General features: G+C 41.3%; 1 protein-coding gene across 3 annotated transcripts in view; it reads left to right on the top strand.

Annotated features, from left to right (window-relative positions):
- Window positions 1–26219, top strand: part of LOC126272335 (uncharacterized) — a 115366-nt gene that overhangs the window by 67265 nt on the left and 21882 nt on the right. For all 3 annotated transcript variants that reach the window (XM_049975116.1, XM_049975117.1, XM_049975118.1), the window contains exon 3: window positions 6316–6494. In XM_049975116.1, the coding sequence (XP_049831073.1) occupies window positions 6316–6494 (179 nt within the window). The remainder of the gene's footprint in view (window positions 1–6315; window positions 6495–26219) is intronic.

The raw sequence follows: 26219 nt of genomic DNA on the forward strand, positions 1-26219 counted from the left end.
CTGATGGCCTCCATCCATAATTCGCAGTATATCAGGTGAGAAAAGGGCAAGATGAGTTCCGCACGCGCGATGTTTCTAATACTGTGCTGGTTCGTGGACATAAGCTTCTTGGTCTCAGGAAAATTTGTTATATTCGAACTGAGAATACGTTCAACGATTCTGCAGCAAATCGAAGTTTGTCTGTAATTTTGAGGGTCTGTTCATTTACCTTGCTTATATACTGCAGTCACCTGCGCTTTTTTCCAGTCGCTTGGGACTTTGCGCTGGGCGAGAGATTCGCGGTAAATGCAAGCTAGTAAGGCGCCAGTGCTTTAGAGTACTCTCTGAGAAACCAAACTGGCATTCCATCCGGACCTGGTGACTTATTTGTTTCAACTCCTTCAGTAGTTTCTATTCGCAAGGGATAATTAGTAATATGTAATCCACATGAGAGTCTGTTAGATGGTCAGATGATGGTATGCATGTACGATCCTCCCGTGTGAACGATTTCTTGAATGTGAAATTTAAAACTTAGACTTTCGTTTTGCCATCCTGAACTGCCACTGGTCAACAAGTGAGTTAGAGGGAGCCTTAGACCACTTAGCTATTTTACACAGGACCAGAATTTTCTCGGGTTCTCTGCCAGATCTTTTGTTAAGGTTAGTTGTATGCCTCACGCATAGATCTTGTCACAGATGCACAAATCGCTGCTAACCTTTGATTTGCGTCATTTGCGCTTTCTCTTTTGAACCGGAAGCGTAACAGCCTCTGCTTCCCAGGCGTTTTTCAAATCTCGTTATTAAACTATGGTGGGTCTATTCCGTTCGTAATCCACTTACTAGGCACATAATTCCCCAGCCCACGATTTACAATATGCTAAATCTTTGCCCATAATTCCTCTACGTCCATCTTAATGGAACTAGGAGTTGGCAGTTCACTGTCTAAGTGAGATGCTAACAACTATTTATCTGCCGTTTCTACCAGAAACGCACTTCTAGCCTTCTTAAATGATTTATTAACTTTCGTGGCCATAGTTGCTATACCGACATCATGAGTGCTATCCCATTTTCTGTACTGACATTGTTGGTACGGTCCGACCTATTTATGGCCACGATATGTAAGATATTTCCTTTTTAATTTTAATAATTAACAGCCTCAGTTACACCATTTACCTAGAAATTTACCTAGGTTTCAGTCGGGATAACCCAACCTTCTTCAGAATAACCGTAACTACCGTTTGTTCATGGCGGACATCGTCAAGCTAAAACTACAAATCCACAAATTATCGTCAGACAGTAAAACTTATCTGGAACTGCCTTAGCCCCATTTCGCGACCGCGATGCGGCAGCCACGAGTGCTGTACTGGAACAATGTTGAAGATATTTAAGATATTTCCATTACTTGTGGGCTGCCGAACTAGCTGGTCAAGACAATTTTCAAAGTACTTTGCATGACTGTCTGTTTGTACCCGCTCAGTGAATCCACAGACGTTCCAGTCTACACTCGTTAGGTTAAAGTCGTCTCCAACTAGTAATGCGTGATCCGTGCGTTTATGCGCTACCTACCATAGACATTCTCTGAATGACTCTGGAAATGTCACAGCAGAATCGGCTGACTGGTAAAAACATCCAACAATTAACTTGGTTTCAGCTACACCTTTTATGCGTGACCAGATTTGTCACCCTTTAACTTCCCCTTTGTTTCCAAGTCTAAAGATCTGTGTTGCTGTGTTAACGTTTGTGGTCCACTGGAAAGATCGTAGCAGATGTAGAGAAATATTTAGCAAATCATCCTCAATCGCCCTTATACGATGGAATCTAGTAACTGTGCAAAGATTGGACAATGAACTTTGACTTTAAAGGGAGCTACATCAAAGTAATAAGTTTATTTTGACCGTAGCTACATAGTCTTTCTTTGCCAGACCGAGAAAATTTTTCCTTGTTTCATAGGTACTAAAAGTACGATGTTTTCATTCCAACTTGCGGAGCACTCTGGATCAGTAACGACGTGTCGTACCCAAAACTTTTTAGGTGACAGATAAGTGATTCTCCTTGATGTGCCCAAGAGTTCGTCCTTGAGTCGAAAATTCTACTAACTGTGATGTATACAGTCTTGCAATCAGTATCTACATTTCGTACGTTGTAACCATCTTCCGCTATATCTCGCTGATTCGCAGTTATCGTAATGTATGGCACAAACAACACCACCTGCCTTTATGGTGACCCTATGTTGGTACACGAGTCAAATTTCGCGGCTCCAGCTTCGTTAGTGTGACGCTATATTGCATTGTATACCGTAGCGTAAGCAAAATGGCAAATATCGAGAGAATCAAGAACTATGCTATGATTGAATATCTTCATTTGAAGGGAATGACGCCCAAAAAAATTTCGGAGGACATGCGGAATACACTTACGGACAGTGCTCCATCTTCAGCAATAATGAAAACTGTGTGTCCGACTTCAAACGTGGAAGAACGAGTGTGGAAGATGCGCCAATGAGCGGAAGGCTGTCACCGTTGCCACTGATGAAACAGTGGCTGCATTTCACGACGCGAATGTGCAGGATCGTCGAACAACGCTGTGACACATAGAAACTACATTTGGGATCTCCCATGGGAATTCTCATGACATTGTTGTGGATATTTAGGGAATGCGGAAAGTTTCATTTCGGTGAGTCCCGAAAGACTTGAATGCAGATCAGAGGCGGGAGCGTGTGCAGTGTAGTGAAGAAATCGTCCACCAATTTGAAGCGGATGAGGACGGCTACCTTGCAAGGTATGTGACAATGGACGAAACGTGGTTCACTACTTTGATCCTGAGACGAAAGAACGGTCACAAAGATGGAAACATCCTTCATCCCCAACCCCAAAAAAATTCCAGATGCAAAAATCAGCCGGAAAGGTGATTGCATCGATCTCCTGGGATGCAGATGGGGTAATTATGGAGGATTACTTGCAAAAGGGCGTAACTATCAATGCATCATAATATTGCACCGTCCTGCGCCGTTTGTGAGAAGAGATAAAGAAAAAAAAAGCGCTGAAAATTAGCATGCGGGATTTCTTTGCATCAGTACGCATCGGCGCACAAAGCCGTCGCAAGATTGCAAACTCTGCGTGACTGCGCATTCGAATTGTTACGTCATCCCCCGGATTCTCCAGATTTGGCCCCATCAGACGTGTTTCTTTTCCCAAATCTATAAAAAGACCTCAAAGGACCCCGATTTGACAATGATGATGCAGTGATTCCGTGAATGCTTGGATGGACTCGAAATCAAAGACCTTTTATTTGAATTGTTTGCAGTTTTCTGAGTGAGTGTGCACGCAAGTGTATTAGTGTACACGGGTGTTATATTGAAAAAAAATTTGATATTACCAAATTTCTGTCATTTCTTCATTTGTTAGGCTAGAAACTTTTCGGCCCCCCTCGTATGTAAACTGTTCATACATTTTTATGATACTCGACGGTATGCGACCGTTCCATGCGTAAACTGAACAACCACTGCCCTCCCTTGCATAAGAATTGTTGGACGAAGCACAGGTACGACTGAGTACTTCATACCACTATTGATAGAAGTACCTTTACAATCTGAAACGATTGTAAGGGTTGCTTTAGATCTTTACCTAGCATTAGGAAGGACAGTCATCAAACGTATCACCCCGATAAAATAATGTTACATAACTTTTTTTGTTTATTTACTGTGACATGTCTGTTAGCCTGATAACACATTCAAATCCCTGCGCCACAGTATCGTGGTACTCCGCTAGAGGAGCCAAAGCAGACTGGTGCTGCCCACCTCCATTCGTAAGCGGCGACATTTAGAGTCTCTAGTTCAATGGTTCCCAACCTTTCGAAAAAAAATTTCTTTGAATGCTTCTATTATTTAAATAACGATAGATAAATGATATTTAGTTTTCGTAGATGTCTTATTAAACCCCAAAATAATGAATCAATGAGATAACTGGTACCGATTAATTCTTACGTTTTATTGATATTTATAGAAAGATGAAGTAATTCTCAGTGCATCGCCAGTGTTATCTACAGCTCCTCAGAAAAGCTAAGTATCCAGATTGATGGTAGATACGTACTACAAAACGTGCTTCCTTTGCACCACTTCTCTCCCTGGCGACACTTGCTTTACTCACACCCCGCAACTCCATTTTAAAATCAACCTCGTCAAAGACGTGTACACTAGGCCAACTGCTCGCGTACCACTAGATTCCGTGACTCCTTACCTCTGAAATGGTAAAAAGTGGAAGACTAGGCCCCCAATGCTTTCCGTCTGACCACTGACGCACAGTAGTATTGTAGCCTTTACATAATTACTGCTGTGTTTTGATTTCAGTTAGATCGTTTATTGTGGCGAAGTGAATAATAAAGGAATTTCTGGACCATTGCGGGAACTACATACAACTCGGAGAAGGCATTGTCATGAGATGCATGAGATATTTAAGTATATAAGTGTCAATTTTACTTCACAGGTAATGTAAAAAATGTAATTATTGATAATTTACGTAATCAGTATTATAGCTTTATGAAATAATCATGAGAAGAGTTCAGTTTTGAGATCCAAAAACTACTGAATCCTTTTGCTTTATCCTTTAGAAAATTTCATCTTACCCCTCGTGGCGGGGGGGGGGGGGGGGGGGGGGGAGCAGGGGAGCAGCAGAATTACCCCGGATTGGGAGCCACAGCCCTAGCTACTAGCGATGTGCTGCGGTATGGAGGCACGGAAATTTCTCTGGTAACAGGCCTGCAGACATGTAACACTGAACTAACTTATGTGACTCTACTTTTAATGAAAACTTTGACTATAGATTGTGGCGTATGTTATCACCAACTACGAAGAAATATATAAATGTAGCCTTGCGGATTTCATTCCTGTAAAAGAAACGGGAAGAATTACAGATACAGATAATATTCGTCAACAAATTGCATTTCCCTCTATAGAAGGATACAGGAATTCTCCTGCAGATGTAAATAACGTGCTTGGATACTACATGAGGTGACGTATGCTTTACCACTGCGTCAAGGGAACGCATGATTAATTTTTAAAGCGTGACACCAAGAAGTTTTGTGTAATGTATACAACAAAATAAGCTCTCATTGTAGTTATGCATGACATCTTAACAGTAAAAAATAAAAAAATTAAAAAAGAACGGTCTGATCTACTGTGAAACGTTTTTCCTAAATGTTAAAAATAAAACGGATTAGTGAAACATTTGACACGACTTTGAACGCTGCTGTAAATCATGTACAGGAAATGAATACTGATTGATCATTTCAAGTTCAATGTTTAACTTATTATCTTAGAATTTTAAACACTACCACAGGATATTTGCCTGGTGGATTAGGTCGTGTAGTCTGCCCCTTTGACACCCTCCGACCAGAGGAATCGGATCACCGCCCATTGTTCCTTTTTGGTGCACACTTCTAATGGAGCTGCCATGCTATATCTGCAACAGAAGAAAGAATAATGGCGGAAATAAGATCAAACTGTCACAGCATTACCACAGCAGTATAACAGTGACATGTGCGAGGACAGAAGACAACGTGCTTAATGTAACAAACGTTATTGCAAAAGTGTAGATAATTTTTGACTTGCCCTCGTATGTGGCCTTAAAATATTCTTGTCATCTATGCCCGAAGGCAGCAAAAGATGCAGCAATGCACCAGTATCAAATATTTCTCAGTAGGGATTCTTTCAGACATCAAGAAAGAGAATCCGTGTGACAAAATCTTCCTAACAAGCTTTTTCACACTCACTGTAAATTCTCAATCGGCATCCCATTTGCTGTGCACGATTTCCAGAATCATTAAAAAGCGTTTCAAATGTGTCACTAATATGTTTTATTTCTTGTTTTTAGACAAATCATTTCACAAAATATTTTTCAATTTTTTTAATTTTTGGACCGTTAGTTAAATTTTTAGTAATTATCGGGACTACTTTCAAGCAATTAAGCTTTTTATGCAAAACTATATACCACGCTGGTTGATTTGATACTCCATTTGTCCATTTGTCACTGTTCGTCTGGCTATGAAAATTCGAGCACAATTTTCCCCAAAAATTACTAATTAAGTTTTTCTTAATTACCCTAATAGCTTTCTAACAGTTAAATATTTCTTTGAAGAACTACACCTCACGCTGGGCACTTTGATACCATATTTGTCCATTTCCAAGTGTCCATTTGGCTATTAAAATCGAACGAAAATCCGTTGTTTGATTTCAAGGGAATGTTGTTTTTGCTCTATTTCAAACATTCAGTCGAACCGCGGTAAGTTTGATTTCTGGCAGTTGTTTCTGGAGACAAGTGGGTCAGGACGTGTTTTGTGTGTGCAGGTTCAGTGCGTGGCGACGTCGTTATGCATGGTTGACACGGCGCCGGTGCAGTGGCTGCTGTCCATCCTTGCGGACGAGCGGACGTGCAACGACTCCATCCTCGTCGCCGCCATCCTGCTCGTCGTCTACTCTGCAAAGTCCAGCAACTTCATCTGCCACATGCGCAACCTCCTCGAAGAGTACGTAACCGTGGAGCTCTGCTCCCCGTCATATTAGTGACGCACATTTCACTGACGGAAGTGGAAAGTTTTACACCTTTAAGCACCAATCCGATATTTATCGACCTTTGTGGAGCTGTTGGTCACATAACGGGTATTAAACGATTAAACTTGCACTCCATCCGGAACAGATATCCGTCATCCGCATTGGTACGAGATGTGATCCCCACGCACACGAAAACACAAATACCCTTGTATTGGTTGTTGCACGGAAAGAAACTGCTTCCAGATGTCATCTTGGAGAATTTTTTGCCTTCTTGAAACACATGTGTCGGTTCTTGCTCTGTGCGTGACAAACCAGGCGTCAACGTAAGCCTGCCAAGGATCCATACATTTTTGTGTGTGGTGTGAGCTGCAGTATGGGTTTTGGATTGATCTGCAAGGATATGCCATTTGGTACCCGGGCGATGAACGGTGTAACAACAGCGTTTACCATTCTTGCCACATACTGTCTAACATTCAGCCTCTCTTCAACAATTACTAAATTAATCCATTAGCTCCCCACACCATAATCCCAAAAGTGGAGGTTTACGGGTCTCGACAATCGCTGCTTCCTGTGATTTTTCCACCTGGTCATATGCGGACACTTTGTCGTCAATTTCACAGGCGAGACTAATCCCTGAGTACCACAGAATGCCCTTGTTGACTCTGGATCCATACCGTGCAATTCTCTGGTGTATCTGGTATGGTGGTAGCGGTGAACGACACACAACAACTCGAGATCTCAACTTGGCTTCCAGTTTAGTAATTGTTTCCCGACACTGTGTGGTGAAAAGCTGCCTGTAAACTCAGCTCGGATTTCAGTTATTCTCATCCGTCTATTACTCAGAATTCATCGAACAAATATGCCTCCTCATATCCGGATACTGTTTGAGGACTTTCTTACTTTTTTCACCACAGCTTAATGATTGCGTGCGTTTCGTATCAGATAACTTCTAGCTTTGAACTAAAACTTAAATTTCCATTTAAAATTGCAGCCGAAACATTCTTCGATCGAATCAGAGAATGCTTTCTCCAGTTTGAATATACGCTGGCAGGAATGGTAAATTTTATACCACAGAGCACCGATCCGACGTTTATCTAATTTTATCGAGGTGTTCATCACATAACGGGAATTAAATAATGGAACAACGTACATTCCATTAAGAACATATGTTCAATAACATGAAGTAATGTGTCCCTAACAGGAACGAACACACGTCTGTATTCGTTGTAGCACAGAAGTAAACATTCTCCGAATGTCACCTTCAAGTATTTCTTGCTACGCCTGCAACTCATGTTGTATCAGGTCATGTGGATTGATGGCGGAGGCTGGTATACGTCTTCCCATTGCATCACAGATATGACCTGTGGATACGAATGGGAAAAATTCGTTCCTCTTTTGGCCAATTTGGGTGTGATTCTTCTCTAATTTCAGTAAAATAGTTTAACAAATTTGGTGTTATTTTCTTGCTAAATTTGATGCTTTTTGTTGCCAAATTTGGTGTTACACGTTTTGCGAAATTCAGTGTTACTCTTTGAGCTAAATTTGGCTGATAATATTATTGTCATATTCAGTGTCAATATTTTCCCAAATTCGGTATTATTTTCTTGTTAGATTTGGTGTTTGGTGGCGTATGTTATTAAAGGTAACCAAGACGGAAACTCGAAATGTCAACCGAGCTTCCAATAATCTGTTCCTGACGGTTCTTGGTGACGTACTGCCTGTGATCTCAGCCCTGATTTCAGCTGTTCCCATCCACTTGTTCGTTACGTTCTTCACATAGTGCAGTCTTTCTGGAATGTACCTAACCACGGTCTTGTCCTGCGTCCATTTCGCCACTACTCGTTCTGCTGTCTTGTCTGGGCTATTTGTCAGCGTGACGCTCCCACTTTCCTCAAACCAATTATTCGATCTTTCTCAAAGTCCGATGGATGACAATATACTGTATGTGAACGTCCTACAGGCATGCTATGTTGCGATTTCCACCTGAAAAGCTCAACAGTCATGTAATCACATCGCATTCGGGAGGACGACGGTTCAATCCCGCGTCCGGCCATCCTGATTTAATTTTTTCTGTGATCTCCCTACATCGCTTCAGGCAAATGCCGGGATGGTTCCTTTGAAAGGGCACGACCGACTTCCTTCCCCGTCCTTCCCTAATGCGATGAGACCGATGACCTCCCGGTGTGGTCTCCTCCCCAAACAACCCAACCCCAACCCCTCATGTAGTCACACCGTCTTTTATCTGTAAGAATGCCTTTAATGTAATAAGAAGAAGCTCACTTAAGGATGATATTCTAATTAACGTTTCCTACAGCACTGAAATACTGGAGTCTCAGTTTGGCCAACTGCTCGTGGTATAACACTTTCCATTTCCGGCATGATATTAACTACTGTGTTGCAGTATTCTAAAATGCGCAGAATGCGTTTTGTACCACTCTTCCATGGTTTGCGTATGCTTGTATGGTCTTTCGGATGAAAACCCTCTTTCTTGATATTAGTTTGACCACATGTGATAGCTACGTACGGCCACCTATGTAATGAAGCTTAAAGTTAATACGTATACTCACTGCAGCTCAGCAGAGTGCACTGTGTATCCAACTGTGAACGGAGAAATACGACTTGGGTACACTTTACAGTCTGTCAACGTACTATGTACGGTCATTTCACGTTCAGACCCTGCAAATACGGTCACTTTACGGCAAGAAATGTTGTCAGAACGGCGGGTTTAAGGTCCAAGTGACACAACCCACCGTTTGAAGTGCCAAGGTCAGAACGGGCATCGGAGGCACCAGAACTGTAAGGTCTGGATACAGGATATATCACTTATAGTACCGCCCACTTGGGGCGCCAAGCTGAGGGGGGATACCCACCTGCAAGATTTCTATCCAGTGCATGTAAGAATCAGTAGCGGAATCTGACACACGTGAAAGTGACCGAGGAGAAAGGAAGTGGGGGTGCCAAATGACGAGTCGCTAGTGTGGGAACATGTTCTCGAAGCGACCCTAGTTATCAGCGCGGGAAGATGCCTGCCAAAGTGTTGCACATCACAGCGATATCACTCGAATAATTATCTGCTGTTCTGAGACACAAAACATCGAAGACTTGCCTCCAAGTTGTCACTGCACTCAACACCAGCTGGTGACCCGAAAAGAATACAAGAGAACAAAGGGCTGCACATCTGGAGGCATCTAGGAGGTCTAAGTCGACTCAGACGGCGCGATCAATGGATAGTCCATTTTCGCCAGTCTATTTGCACATGCTATCACCAATACATGCATGGAGCACTTCCGGGGGGGGGAGGGGTGACCTGGGAATGAGCATGTCGGACATCTAACTGCTTCTTCCATTACGTTGCCGACAGCGAATTCGTACGGCTACGTGAAAGAGACAAGCTAGATGATATTCTCATACATGTCGACTCCGTTCGTCTGAAGATCAAATTTACCGTGAAAGTCGAAATCTCTGGAGGGATTCCATTTCTGGAGATTCTGGTAAAAATGCAAGCAGATGGCACACTCGGCGAGAGTGTATATTTCAGGAAGATGCATGCCCACTTGTATCCGTACACCGACCATTGCTACGACTCTGCGCAGAGGAAAGGAGTGTTTCAAATATTGGTACAAAGCAATTGCTCTCTCTCTCTCTCTCTCTCTCTGACACGGAGAGCATCTGGGGCACCTACAGACTGTTTCACGTAAGAAAGTCTGCTACACAGAGCGGCAGATTCCACCAGCACTACGCACTACAGCGACTCTACAACCGAGAGAAACAGAAGAGCAGTCAGAAAAGGTTTAAAGAGCCGGTAATTTAAATTAATCTGTGTGGACATTGAAATACCTACAAAAAACTGACCTGATTAAAATGCTCTGTTAATGTTGACCCATAAAAATATTATTATAACGCGATCTAACTCATTTCATGAATAACTTAACACAGGCAACACTTACTTTCTGCAACATTTAAAATAGACATAGGGATTGCTTAATTACCTATAACAATTAAGTTTCTTACCAAAAAAGTACCATTTGACTTTATAAGTAAAGCATGTGCATTGAACATGTTTGGCTCATAATTGTAAATCAAAATACTTTTCAACAAAAAACTGGTTCAAATGGCTCTGAGCACCATGGGACTTAACATCTGTGGTCATCAGTCCCCTAGAACTTAGAACTACTTAAACCTAACTAACCTAAGGACAGCACACAACACCCAGTCATCACGAGGCAGAGAAAATCCCTGACCCCGCCGGGAATCGAACCCCGGAACCCGGGCGTGGGAAGCGAGAACGCTACCGCACGTCCACGAGATGCGGACTTTTCAACAAAGAACATGAAAAATTGAATATTCGAAGAACACTGCACTTAACGTGACAGAGTACCTGCTGCTCTGAAGATCTCAACGAAAATCTACCTTCTCGAACCTCGCAAAATATTTATGAAACCAAGGAAAATGCAATAGTTAAATGAATGAAGAACAGTAACAAATCAAGTGCTTCACACGGAGAAAACGAATTCTGGTTCACACTGGCCCAAACTGCATGCCCCAAGATATTTCTCATACTGGTTCAGTACAGACTTGAACATCTTGCATCAGTATGGAATATCAATTGACATACAAACCCAGCTCATATTCAACAATGACTCTCTTCCTCTTTCAATATTGTATATCTCAGAGCAGCCACGTTTCCTTCCTAAAAAAGACACTGATGCACATACAAGAACCGAACAGGGGGAACAGAATCTTCGTTCCAGCTTCAAATACACAAGCCATGCTGTCCTCACTGTCCACGTAGAATCTCGTGGTTCAACCATCGCTTACCCCAAAGAACGTCATTAAAATAAACCATCGCCGCCGATTTAGGTGACTACTTCATGGATGTTTCCAGAATGAAATTTTCACTCTGCAGCCGAGTGCGGGCTGATATGAAACTTCCTGTCAGATTAAAACTGTGTACCAGACCGAGACTGGAACTCGGGACCTTTGCCTTTCACAGCCAAGTGCTCTACCATCTGAGCTACCCAAGCAAGACCCACGCCCCGTCCTCACATCTTTATTTCCGCCAGTACCTTGTCTCCTACCTTCCAAACTTCACAGGTATTGACCAGTTGGCACAGATTATCACAGCAAAAACTGTTTGTGATTTAACAGATACGTTGGACGTTGACAGTTAAACAGGCACCATCAAGATAGCTACTGAGTTTGTCCTACGAAGCGGTGCAATATACGGAAAAAAGGACGAATTCTCGAGGAACATCATATATACTGCACAGTGTATATGGAACAGACGATTATAGAAGCGATGATCGCATATCGACTACTGCAGCGAAGCAAGTCTACGACCACCGAGCACACTTTCCATCTGAAATACTTGGAACTGATGTTAACCATACATACTTCTATTGGGACCGTACCATTAAAGACTCTATGGAGGTAACGGTAATCGATCAGTTGATCAACCACTGCTGCGACTGCAACCTTAGTAATGTCTGGGAACCAGCACTTACCTTACTTTGATCAAGACGTCTCTGGGTTGCGTACCCGGGCTCGAACCTCGGACGGAGTGGGCAACAGGAGGGATGGAGGAAAGATCAGAATCAGCACGCCTGCCTACTGGTAGCCAAGTCATTAGCGCATCGGACGACGGAAACGTGGTCGGCTGCTGAAACGTTGTTCCTGTTGTACACCAAGGTTCGGCTGTACATCAGTGAATTATTCTGTTATCAGTTAAGCCGAGAGAAACTGAAGAACCACGATTTACAGAGCAACATAGAACCTCTTAGCAAAATCCCACCAAATTTCAGATAAAGACAGTTGGAATGGAAAGGAGAAACCTGAAACAATGAAGAAAATATCGATTTACTGTTGTAGTTTCCAGTTTGATTAGCGTTTGTACGATTGGTTGTGGACCGTGATAAATACGAGGATTGTCCAGAAAGTAAGTTCCGATCGGTCACTAAATGGAAACCACAGTGAAAATCAGAAACATTTTGTTTGCTAGAGTTAGATACACTTTCCATATATTTCTCTACATAGTCGCCTCTCTGACTTAGACATTTGTCGGAGTGTTATACCAAATTTGCAACAACATCGCCCAAGAAGGCAGCCGCCTGTGCTTTCTGATAATTCTCTACGCTTGTCTATAGAGTGTAGCCTGTGCCCAAGTGTTGTCTTCATATCCAGCGTTTCACGTGAACAAACATGATACTCAGGACGAGCCAATTACGGCTGTGCTGTGGGTGATCGAACACTTACCTTCGAAAAGGCTTTACAAGCGTCTTCGTTGCCCCTGCAAAGTGCGGCTGAGAATTGCCATGAAGAAGGAAGTGCGTGGCAGTTGTGTTAGATGGGCTGCATTCATTAAGGCGAAGCCTGGAATCGGGCCCTCCTACTTGGCGGGAGACATCGTTGTTCTAGGCACCTTTACTCGCTGACAGTGCGCTCACAAGTAAAAAGAGCGTCTTCATAAGATCGACGGTCATACTAGAGACACTACCCAACACATCTGTGCAAAGCTTAATTGGGTTTTCACTGTGATGTCCGTTTTGCGACCGATCGGAACTTACTCTCTGGACAATGGTTTATAGCAGCGCTTTGTAATTATAAGCATGTTTGACTCATGCATTTGTGTTATGTAAGCCTGTGTGATATTTGTGTCTGGATACATTCTGATCTCATTAAAATTGCAGCGTACCCCCGGACGTAATTTAAAGTGAAAAAAAAAGCTAGAGGTGCGAAAATATGTTATTAATGATTGGAGAGCAGTTAGTAGCTACTTTAAACTTTAGAAATTCGACCAAATGACGCTAGTGCAACTTCTGAAAATGCACATGATACAAACACAGGATGCTCATCTTGAGGAGTTTGTATCATGTGTTCGTGAAACACTAGACTGGATAATTAGGCTTTCAGAGTTCTCGTCGTGCACCATCGCCTACCATTCGGTCTCTCTCAGGACTTCAATGCATGTAATGTTCAATTATGACCGCCCCAATATAAGAGCCAAGGATATAATTACTAAGAACCTCATGCAGGCAAAGGAGCTACATTTACTACAAATTTCAGTAGCGCTATTTGGCTGTTCTCCACCACGACCGTGGCGAAAAGCTCCACTGCTGATAATACCCTGTTCGATGTGATTGACGATTTGGGCAGAAATGACCACTTCACTGATCTGGACACATCTATCAGATCTACCAGTACCGAAGATGAAAGGTAATGAGGCTACTTGCTGTACAGGTAAATGCATTCGTTTGATTGAATTTAGTGTCATTATTTTAGAATGGATGAATTATATCAACTGTGGTCCACCAAGACACTGAAGCATCCATTCTAAAGTCTTCATGTCTATTACGAAACCTGCCTATCCATTGGTGGACTAAAGGAGTTCCGTTCTTCAATCAAGAGAAGGCGTATGACTCGGAGGAAGTTAAAATGAGGGTTACTGCAAAAAACCTCATAGTCTTTGGGCTACAGCGCAAAATGCTGCAGGGTGCTGTTATTGCTCATCTCAGAGACATGGTTGAGACTTTAGATCAGGGACTTTACTTCTGCTCCATATCCATTTTGGAACTCGCGTCTACAATGCTAGTTGCTCATGACACAATATCTGGTCGCTGCAAAATCCATTACTGCCTCTTATACACATCACAGCGGAGTCTAAAGAAATCGATCTCGCCGTGTGTAACCGCATTTGGTAGACAAGAAGACTTCCTTAATCTCAGCAGAGAGCACTAGTGATACTGCCTCTAGTTGTGTATTAAAAACGTCTAAAACGTGGTGTAATGCTGCCTTTTCTGGGTTCTCGAGCCCAGATGGCTCGTATTCACTTTCAGTTGTGTGAGGAAATGTCAGCCTAGAAATGACAACCGGACTTTGCCGGAAGCAGGTATCTACAACGCTTTTCTACACAAAAAAAGCTTCATTGTTAATCTTTTTAGATCTTGACACTGCATGCGATGTCACATGGAGGCAAAGTTTTCATATAAAACATAACATTAATATAGTCCTTCCTCTCCCATCGTTATTCCAGGTAGCGACTCAGGAACACCCTATCAGATCAAATTCACGGATCGCCGGCCAGCTAGGCCTTTTTATGTCCTTGTGAAGGACCATATCGAGCAACTTGTTGTAGCAGAAATATCACTTCTTAAATAAGGATGGAGCAAATACCCACCATGGATGATTGACGGAGTACAACAAGGCCACGACTCGGTCTGTAGTTTTAAAAATGATTCCTAACGGTACTTTATCAAAGTATCGCGAGCACATGGCGGTTTTTACCGATGATTCAGAGAAAGGGGACAAGGCCGGATGTGCAGATTTTATCATTAAACTCCACTTACCCAGAGACTTTTGGTTGTACTACGCAGGGCTCTGTATGATCAAGAAGGCACTAGAGCATGTGAGACTTTTTGGTGGAGGCAATTTCTTTTTTGCATGGACTTTCTTAGAGCTCTGCAGGCTATACATAAAATGTTCCCAGCAGATAAGATAGTTCAGTTGGTCCAGGACCCTATTGCACCTCATGAACAGGTAGAAGAAAGAGGTAAGCCTTTTGCTGAATCCCTGGATGCATGGGTGTCGGAGGGAATGAGGAAGCTGAGAGAACAGCGAAAGCACCCTTCCAGGAAAATACGCAACCCCCTACAGGCCATCGTGTCGTGGGTGACAAATAGAATGTTGACTGAGCGGGAAATCCAAAGACTACAAATAGCCTACAAGAAGCTGCGGTCCGTCAGGCGGACTTCCTTTCGAACTGCAGAAGGCCCGACGTGGTTCTCTCTCGCCTTTATATCGGACACTGCCCAATGACGCATGATTATCTCTTGACGCATGAAGATCCATAGGAATTCAGTGCTTGTGGCGTCCCATTCGCGGTACATCATTTTTTTCGTGCTGGTTGCAGAGCAGCCTTTGGTCTACCTAGAGACTTATCCTCTATTTTAGGCGATGACGAACTAGCATCAAAACAATTGTTCATATTTTGTGTAGTGTCAGTATTGCTGCCCAATTTAATTGAAAGGAGTTTTTAATGTATTCTACTGTGATTGGCTCAGCCTATTAATTCTGTGATTAACGAGCCACCTTACTGTCTAACATTCTTTTATTAATTATTTTAAGGTGTGACAAAGTTATGTATAGATCTTCTGAAGATTAAATGTAAAATTTTTAATACTGTGGCTGTAATTACATGACTTTTGCCTTTTGTTTTAACAAAAGTAACTACTCCTAGGCAAATACAAGGACCTTGTTACCACACTGGTTAGCTCCCACAAAATTGAAATCCATTCATCCATACATGTCAGATCACTTCGAACGCTAAAGTGACTTCTGATTGTTGCATTTTTCTCTCGCTTATAGAATATTCCGTCATTTTTAGGGCCTGCATCGGGGACAACAATACTTTATCTTCAGATATTGCAACTGTGAACCTTATAGTCACCATCAGGGCGCCTCTCAGCCTTCAGATATTTCGGTGTGAAGCTTACAGTTAACTTCAAGGCGAGTCGGTCACCAGTTCCCTTGATGATGATGATGATGATGATGATGATGATGAAGTTCACATTCGAAGTATCTGGAGCGGAAGTATTGCTTCCCCGGATGTAGACCTGGAAAATATCAGAGAAGGAGAATTGTATCCCTGAAGGGAGTATCTTCAGTGTGAGCATTTTTGCCACGGCCTTAGAGAGCTTTACCTCCTCTGTTACCTACTATTAGAAATCCAAAGGACTGATCATTATTCTGAGTGTAGTGTCCCACTTTTACACATGAAATAGTACTGGTCACACTAAAGAAAAGATCCTATAAACTTATGGCCAGAAATTGTCGCTTGTTGTGATGTGGACGATTTTATTTGTGTCAGGAATGGCACCTGTACTCAGAGATGTAGGGTGTCTTCCTGTTTAAGTTCATTGGACACTTCTTATTGGTTACATTTGCCTCTGTACCTAGCTCTTTGTGTTACTTTTATCCTCTATTAGAGATTACTTACATCTGTCTTCTACATCAACCATTCCATGAATGAGAGTTTGGCATTGGTAGCCGGGAGACCCCTCAAGGGGTGGTTCGGCCGCCGCTCCACAAGTTCTTTAACGCCACTACGGCGACTTGAGAGTGAAATGAGGATGAAATGATGATGACAGGCACACAGTCATCTCGAGGCAGAGAAAATCCATGGCCCCGCTGGGAATCGAACCCGGGACCCCATGCGCGGGAAGCGAGAACGCTACCGCAAGACCACGAGCCGCGGACAACCATTCCATAAATATAGTTTTAATGTTTTTTCGGTATCAGAAAAAGATTGGTATTTCCATGGAAAGTGGAAACCGTTATCAGTGAAAAGGAGTACTATTACCCTTTGCAGGAAACAGCAGATATGGTATGCTGCTATGGTTTACGCAAAAGCGTTAATCGAAAGATACGTGTTATACGCTAAACAACATTCCCATGCAGCTTGTTTCAGAATTTAATGGTACAGAATTGTTTGCAACTTTGGCAACAGATCGAGGTAGACCTTACAATGTTCGTGAGTCACATGAGGAGTAGCGAATGTTGTAATGAGTAGAAGAAGATCCTCAACCAAGTGAGTGCAGAACTAGTGCTACTGAAGGCAGAAACCGCCATCTTGGATGATAATTTTGTACGCGAAACTATTTTATCCTCATCACTTAGAGCGTACCCAAACTCTGAGGTCTTGATGGATTGGAGACTTGCTAGTGGTCTCTAAGACAGAGGGCTGGAATTCCGCAGTTCACAGCAATTCATTTACGAACAAAGAGCTATTCCCACAGAGCGAGATACTGAACTACCACAATAGCCACTTTTTGGCAGATGAAAATCGTCGACCGATGATGGAAACAAGGCCTCGGGTTCGCTTTAGTAACAATTGTGAGAAAGTACTATGCGCGATAGTCTCGTAGTGGCAATTACTTTATCAGGTAACTCAACAGGTGTCGCTCATCAACAGTTTCTGCACAACATATTACCCACGCTATTGCAGATCGCTGTCCTTGCAGAGAGACAACGGATGTTGTTTATGCACGACGAGACTTCATCTCATTTTCTGCCCTTCGTACGATAGTACCTAACACAATAATTAAATATGCGATGAGTTACTTGAGGAGGTCCGATGGCATGGCCTTCCAGTTCATCAGACGTTAATCTATTAGATTATTGGCAGTAGGGACAGACAAATGCACACCACTCTATCGGCAATTTGCATGCTCCACAGAAGAGTTGCATGTGGCAAAATCCGAGGACACTCAGGTGTGTTCTCTAAAAGTTTGTGGTTCTTGAGGAGGAGGACTCAAGAATAAATGACGACCATATTGAATAACTCATGTAGCTTCAACAGTCAGATAGCAGTCATAGGAAAAATTAGCTTATACCTCAGCAAGTAGTTATTTCCAGACATATGTTTACAGAATCTTTTTTTGTAGCTTTGATCAGCACTATCTCTTGAAAAAATATTGAACACTTTTTTTAAAACACCTTGTACATGAACGAGTTTGTAGTAATTTGATGCTCTTCCAATCGTGAGGGAGTGCGCTAGTTTTCATTTCTCAACAGGGAATCCTGTCTACATTTGTTTCAAAAATTCTGAATCCAGCAATGACTGGAGTCACCAGTGTGATTGTTAAGTAGGTGGTCCGATTTCTGAAATATTTTCGCAATTAAACTTATGGGATTAAGGGCTGTCAGTATTATAATATACCTTAGCCACACGTCGTGTGGAGAATCTCTGCTCCAGTTGTTGTGTGTTGGAGTTTGGATTATGAATGTGAAATGTGTACCCTAGTAGGGCTCACATGTTTGAAGATCATATACGATATGCAACTTGAGGGGATTATGTTGTCTACAGGAGTCTACGGGACCAGCACCTATAGCTTTACATACAGTGCGAACTCCCCATGCTCTTCCCGAGATATAGTTTCTTGCCTCACTCACAATCACTAGTACTCCATCTGGTCGATTATTCATCATCGCTAAGAACTTTCCTAATTCGTCAAAAAACATTCAATATCCACAGGAAGCAAGACCTTTTGGCACTAAATGTGTGCCAGATTCCAACTCATCAGTAGAGCATATGGCCTCCATGGATGACGGATAAGCCTAAAATTCTTTTGAAACTACTGGACTACAATAGGAAGAGAACTCTACATTAAGATTAACCGCCGAGGTTTTACAATATGTTACATAAACACCACAAGTATGATACAATGGTGGACAGCCTTAAATGTTCAGGAGATGATGCCGAATCATGTCATCAAGATCCACTTACCAAATGGGTTCCCTTTCTATGACGCAGATATGTATTTGATTTTGAGGGCACTACGATAGATGATGCATATCAAAGCTATAGGCTTCCTCATCTGCTCTGATTCCGTCAGTACAGTACAAACTATCCCGTGCATGTACTCAGTGGAGGAATTGGTCTAGTAAATCCAGGTCGCCCTCTTCTGTTGGCAAGATATGGCAAAGGAAGTGATACAACCATAGGCAAATGGACATTCTGGGCAATGATAAGGCAGATTAATTTGCCAATGATGTCTCTGCGCTACCTAATATTGCGCAGCGTTCAGCCCCTCCCCATATAGTGATAATACCGTTGAGATAAAGAACCGCAAGTGTTTCTGAGAGGGAATGGTTGGAACTGAAGGATAAGTAGCCATGGCAAGTGAAATTTTAATTTAGTTCCAGCTACGAAGTTGTAACTCACTCTGGTCTGGATAGTTCAATACCCTTACAGTTACCTCTACAGCAAAACGACCCACCAGTGTGAGCTGCTTATTGTGTTCTAACGTTTGTTACGTCAAATTACGAAAGGATGCAGGCAGAACACACTTTATAAAACTGCGAAGGCACCATTTTGAGTGGTATCATTCAATGTTGTAGTTAGTTAACATTAACCACTAACCCAAACCAAGTGTCAATCAACGGTTCAACAGTGCTCAAAGCACTCGCTTTGCAGAATGAAGGCTTCACCAAATCTTGCTGTGGTTAAATTTCAAGCAACAATCCGAATCGCCCAATGGACAGAATTCCGATCAACACACGGCAGAGGTTGGTAATCTATACCAAGATCGCGAGCAGGATTGCACATTCTGTTGGCTAACGGAGAACGTTTACAGCCATGACCGTGGGAGGAATGATGGCGAGAGACTCAACTGTAAGAAGAAACGTCAGCTGAAAACCACAGGGTGCAGGCACAGGTCGAGAACACAGCAACTTCCTTATGGCCACAGAAAAGTGCAGAATGACTGTGGGATAAAATAAGCGTAAATCTTGAAAGTGGTGTTGTAAGATCGTCAATTGATGGAAAAAGAATAATCTACGAGGAGCGACGCCAGGTTTCTGCAGACACGACTAGAAGCGGGCAACCGAGCTGCTGCGATAGCAGCACGCGTAGGAGAGTGGATTCTTTTCTGATGTATTCTGAAGGTCCTACTGATTCCATCGGGTACAGCTGTTCCTAAGACAACGTCTGTCCCGACTAGCCTGCAGTTTACGATGGAAATTGATTTCCATCCTCACCGCACAGTAGAGCCTCCTAGCATGCCGAACACCTCTCGAAGACAGACAGTCCCCAGTCACTGCGGTAAAGTGCGGCTGTTGCACTTACCAGAAGGACGTTTCACATCATGATAAGATTAACTCGTCTACAACACGTGAAAAACCCTAAAACTGCACTGAATCGTTTGCTAGCACTATCAAATCTGGTTAAGAGGATGTGATTGTAGAGTCTTCCAGGCAGTCATTTTTTTGAAGCCATTTTGACTATTTTTCGACCGTGACTACCTCAAGAAATACGTAAGGTTTCTTTTTTAATAATGTTACCGCTACTAGTCACAAACTTTGTCAACTATTGTATTATTTATTTAGCTACATGTTTCGAGGGTTATACCTAATCTTCAGGCTACATGGCATTACAAAGTAACTGAAACATCCCCTTAGAAAAATTGTACAAGACTGTGCTTAAACTGACACACAATATTTTTAGCGAAACGCAATCTGACTTTCAAAAATCTCTACAAAAAATGGCCCTGACTAACATTAACCTATACGTTTCACAAATCGCTTACCTCACAAAAATCTTGGTTACTCGAACTACTGCAACACAGCGCGCGCCACTACTGCCAGCTAAATAAATGATTCAAACTACGGAAGGCACTAACTACTGATAGGCATAGTTAGCAAATGAAAGATTGTAATAGAGAACAAAGAATGTATTTACCTTAATATCATCAAAAGTCATAATGTATATAGCAGTTCATGACATCCAGTCTTACAAATTTCAAAACTCCGCCATTTCTCTCCCCACATCCACCCTGCTGGCGGCTCACCTCCAACTGCCCATCGCTACACGCTGTTAACATCCAGCTGCCCAACACTGCAATGGCAGACAACAATGCAAACTAGCCACAGACTGCACACAGCACAGCCAGTGATTTTCATACAGAGCGCTACGTGGCGTTACCAATAAAAAAATCCTAAACAGCATACTTACATAGCCCCCATGCTCCCCACAAAAAATTTTACAAATTGTTTTGGGCACTGGCCAATACAGATTTGAAAATTATTTCATAATTACAGTAAGAAAGATATCAAATTCACACACTTATTAATACAATGTTGGTCTAAAGCTAAAATTATCCCACAGTCCATAAAGACAGTCCTGATCACTCATTACAGTAAAATTGCAGTGTTTTTCTAAAAATCTGAGCAGTAAAAGTAGTGGATTTCCAGGCAGTCTTGAAGAAGTAGTGTTGTCCTTCAACGGAAAGACAGTACTGACTGTTGACATGCAGATAGGTAATGGGCCACGACAGAGCAAACCCACAGCAGAGTCATTCGAAGTTTTGAAAAATATTGGTAGGTAGGTCATCACAGATCAAACCCTCTGTAGTCCTGGTAGAGATTATGGTATTGGTGGGCCACCAGAGGTGCAGACCCACTGCAGTCCTTGAAGAAATAATGGTATTGGTGGGTCATCAAAGGTGCAGACCCACTACAGTCCTTGTTGAAATAATGGTATTGGTGGGTCATCAAAGGTGCAGACCCACTGTAGTCCTTGTAGAGATGGCCAGCAGTCAACTGTTGCGACTGTGTAGGTGCACAATCACCATCGAAGAGTCTTGCGGAGAATATAGCAAGTCCATAAACCACCACTTGTGTGCACACAAAGTTTTTGGAATTGTCCTTAGAACCATCAATGCTGTTAACCAGTCCGTTGCTGAATTATTAACACATGTGCAAACACTATCAGTCCCTACTTCTCACATATTGTCATATACTATGACCAACAGAAACGTGTGCAGTGAAATGTAACTTACAAGTTACTTAATTTGATGAACTGGTGTCAATTACAATTTTGTAACATAAGAATACAATTACAAAGATACAGAAAACATCATTAAAACATAATAATAGAAATAACATTTGCAGTAATACAGGCTTTACAAAAGAATTGAACTAACATATACATCAGTGTTACAAGAATTACGACATAAGTAAATACATAAAAGATCAGAATAATCATTGAAACATCAACTTCACACATGAGCATTAAAACAGAACAGAATTAATAATGTCTAACATCTTTACAAAGTAAATAACATATTATTAATACAAATTATATTTGAGGATAACAGTATTCCTCATCATAGTTCATGTAGCTGAGTATTAGAAAAGTTCTACAACATAAGTCTTATCAGATAAACATATAAAGACAGGAAGAACATAAATACACAAGGGTACACAAACACATAGTGGGATAACACAAGGAAAGGACAGGGTTTGTTTTACTGCAGTGTTTTGCAAACAAAACTTTCTTTACTTCTCGGAGATCTCCCTTCGTTCTTCATTATTTCTCATATAACCTCTCAGTGCATTTCTTCAAATTCATCGGAAATCATTCTCTTATATAGGCTACCCCCTCTTAAGCTAACTTAAATCTACTGAGCTCAGGTGCATAAACTAAGGGACGAGGCATTGCAGCAGCACAAAACAATTAACACAAACAGCAATGACAAAAAAAATGGAAATTGGCAAAGCAAGCTGCAGCAAATGCAATAACTTATATCTAAACATGACAAAGCTCAAGCAGAAAAAATATTACAGTAAAAACAACAACGCAGATAAGGGAAATGTCTATTCACATCTTAATGTCTATATAATTAAAGTGGTGCACCACAAAAACTTATTGTAAAAAAAATATTACCATGTACTTGAAAAGGAAATTCTATATGCAATTCCTGTGAAGGGAAATTGTCTTTTTGTGCTCCTTCGTTTTTTTAAGTGCATCATTAAGTTATTATTTACTGGACCTGCAGGCATAAAATATTTATATTAGTACATCCATTAAATTATATTTTAACCAATGCTGCAGTGCAGCTAGAAACTAGTTATTAAACAAAATAGGCAAAACATGGCGTGAAACGTCATTCGCTAGCCATAAGGCATTTCATAATGCAGTAAACAATCTTCCAACTAGCAAGACAATAGAAATGAAATGTTTCTCATCATTTCAGTTCAGTAAATAACATAAATTAAGAACTCTACAGTGTAATCATGTTTTTAAGTTTGAGGGTGTCGTATTTACGTTGCTTTCTACAAAGGAATGTCAATAACAAGGATAATGGCCTCTTTTTTTTTTCTCCACCTGTGCCTCTGAAAGGCACACACTAATGGCCTTTTTCCAGGCGTCTGTCGCGCAGCTGGGTGCCCACGAAGCATTACGTGAAGGTGGTCACTTAACTTTCTTACCAAAATATTTAGTACAGCAGTTTCCGCTACAGTGACAGTCTCATATAAAAATATTTCACAGGTCAAGAATTTGCGTTACAAATCTGTAGAAACAAAATCCTATTGATATAACAGTGTCCAAAAAATTTTCGTCGGCATTGTAATACATTCACGCATTTACATACATTTCATAACTCTTAAAGTACGATTCTAGGTTTCCAACAACCTTTTTCACAAAACAGAGTCCCTAACCACTACTGATTATTCCTTGCTTTATTACACATATACATATTCGTCGACACTTCAATATTTAATCATAAGAAATACGTAGCATAAACAAATTCCTCATATAGCATCAGCTTATTGATCATAAACATACTTCAACAGCATAATAAACATAGTCATCGTAATAATAACATCATAACACCTCAGTCAACTCTCAAATTGTCGTAGCTTCATCCAATAATTTCAAAACCTAAAAAAATTTCTCTGCTCATGTCAAAAGTGTCATCTGCCTCAAACGTACTTTAAAAATCATGATCCCATACAAAATACATCATTCAAAGCTCTCATAGTATCACAATGGTTCTGAAAAAATATGAACATTGCACAAAGTACAGACAAAATACAATTTCATAAGTGTGAAGTTATCCAACCATGTAATTACGTAAACATCTGTCACTGACGTAGTAAAATAAATGTTTGTCTCTCTCAGTTAAATGATCAAGTAGCTGTGTAATTTATGTGTTAGAGAAATATGGTATCGATGTGTAAAGTTGTATAAGCAAATACCAAAATAGCTAGGGCTCCTTGTGTTTGCCACACACATGGTACACAAAGTAAGCGTGTACCCTCCTGAGGATTAATGTAATTATACCCTCAAGTGTTACAGATTACAGAAATGGAATTAAATGTATCATGGAAAACTCTCTTTATAATTCAAATATCTTTAAAAACAAATGTTTTAAGTACAAAATTAATCACTTAAATACGTGTACTGTAGCGCTAAACTGTGCGTCTTGTTGTAAGATAATCTCAGTGGAAGTGTCGTAGTTATCGTCCTCAGAAAGGTACGTTCTGCAGAAGTCAATGTACTTACCTCATGATAATCAAAAGTGAAATGCTTTGAGTATAGATATCTTAGTTATTACGCTTATTGCCATGATGTAGAAAGTACTGTCCTGTAACGTATTGCTGTACTACGGAAAAGGCTGTCTCATTGTAGCTATACCACGAAAGTTACTACTAAAACATGTTTTACTTTCCAGATTATTTCAGAAAAACTATGCAGACATAAAACAGAAACACCGCAAAGCAACATTGTAAATTGTCACTCTTTGGTAAGCGTCGTGATAAAATCGTGTAGCTGTCACATAAACTAACCACTGTGTCATCTGGTATCTCACAGAAAGAACTTTAAATCCAGAATGTATTTTCAAGTAAACGAAAATTTTGCATTAAAATCTAATTAGCAGTACTGGTAAATGTTCTAAGTGTGTGAGCCTTATAGTCGTTAAGTAAGCGTGCAACTAACAAGCAAGAATGTACACACACAATAGCACTGTGTTCACTACAACAATGCAGTTTGTAAATCTCGGTGGGATCTCCACAGTTTAAATAAGTTCTCTTGGTTCTTGACCTGATATTTAACTTCAAACATTGTTGCATGGTAACAGTTTCTAAGTCTGACAAAGCGTACTAGAAATGCGAAGTGAAAAGTTTTATGGCAAAGACAAAGCTAAAAGGCAGATTATCTCTCAATAAATGGTTTTACATGTGAAATGTGGTGCAATCCTTTACTCTTCCTAGGGGACAGAGTTTAAACTTCAAAACAATTATCATGATGTATACGTCGGTAAGGAATACTGGAATTTTTCTCAATGTTAGCATCTATGTTATTTTTCTCTGAGCCAGCCGGCTCACGTGGCTGCCTGTGGTGCGAGTCATTGTCTGTCTCTTTGTTGGCGCGCGTCGTTATTGGGATTAGGAGACCTAACTTCTACAAATTCACCTTGACGAGAAGGTCCTGCCCTGTTTGAAACTCGCCAGTTCTGATGGAATTCAAGTCTGTCGTTTTGTCGGTAGTTTTTTTCTTGTCGGTCACGTGGTGGAGAATTTCACCCTGAATCGTAACTGTGAGCTGGACCGTTGCGTCTAAAGTTATTCTGTCTCTCCTGATAACATTTATTTTGGTTCCCATATTGCCTGTTTCTCTGATTGTCTTTGTGATAGTCATTACTGCGGAGAGGTGATCTTCCCCTGTAATTATTACTACTATGCCAACGGTTGTCATACGGGTGGTGTCTGTTTTGGTCACAATTTGTGTTGTGAGAATAGCCTTGTTGTGTCCAGTTATTATTTCTTTCATCGCGGAATTGCGACGGATGTGACCTGTTTTCGCATTCCGCGATTGTCAGTGTCAATTTCTAATTCTTGTAAGAGTCCCTGAAAAGCTTCAATGCCATCTTTGCAACGTCCTGCCAAAATAATATGCCGTAAATGTTCAGGTAATTTGATTAAGCAAATGCGGATGAGTTCTGAGGGGCTGTATGGGTTTGTCAGGTACAGATTCTTGTGCAACATGTCTTCAAAATATTTCGCAAGACTGGAAAATTCAGATTGTTCGAAATGTTTCATCATTATGATGTCATGTTTTACTCGGTCTTGTGTCGCTTGAGACCAATATGCTGAGAGGAAGGCATGGTAAAATTCTCCTTCACTGTGGCAATCGTGAATAACCGATCGCATTCTTACAGCTGGTTCATTCTCTAAGTAGCCACACATAAATTCTAATCTAATTCTAATGACCAGTTGCGAGGAAAACATGAGAGAATTGATGAAGCCACGCTTGTGGATGAATGTCGTTGGCAGAATTCTTAAATGTTTTGAATTTACGTGTAGTAATGAACATCTTATAGTCAAAATCATCGTGTCGGCGAGTCGCATATCGGTCATTG

Source organism: Schistocerca gregaria, chromosome 5, assembly GCF_023897955.1.
Source record: "Schistocerca gregaria isolate iqSchGreg1 chromosome 5, iqSchGreg1.2, whole genome shotgun sequence".
In the NCBI taxonomy this organism is placed as follows: domain Eukaryota; kingdom Metazoa; phylum Arthropoda; class Insecta; order Orthoptera; family Acrididae; genus Schistocerca; species Schistocerca gregaria.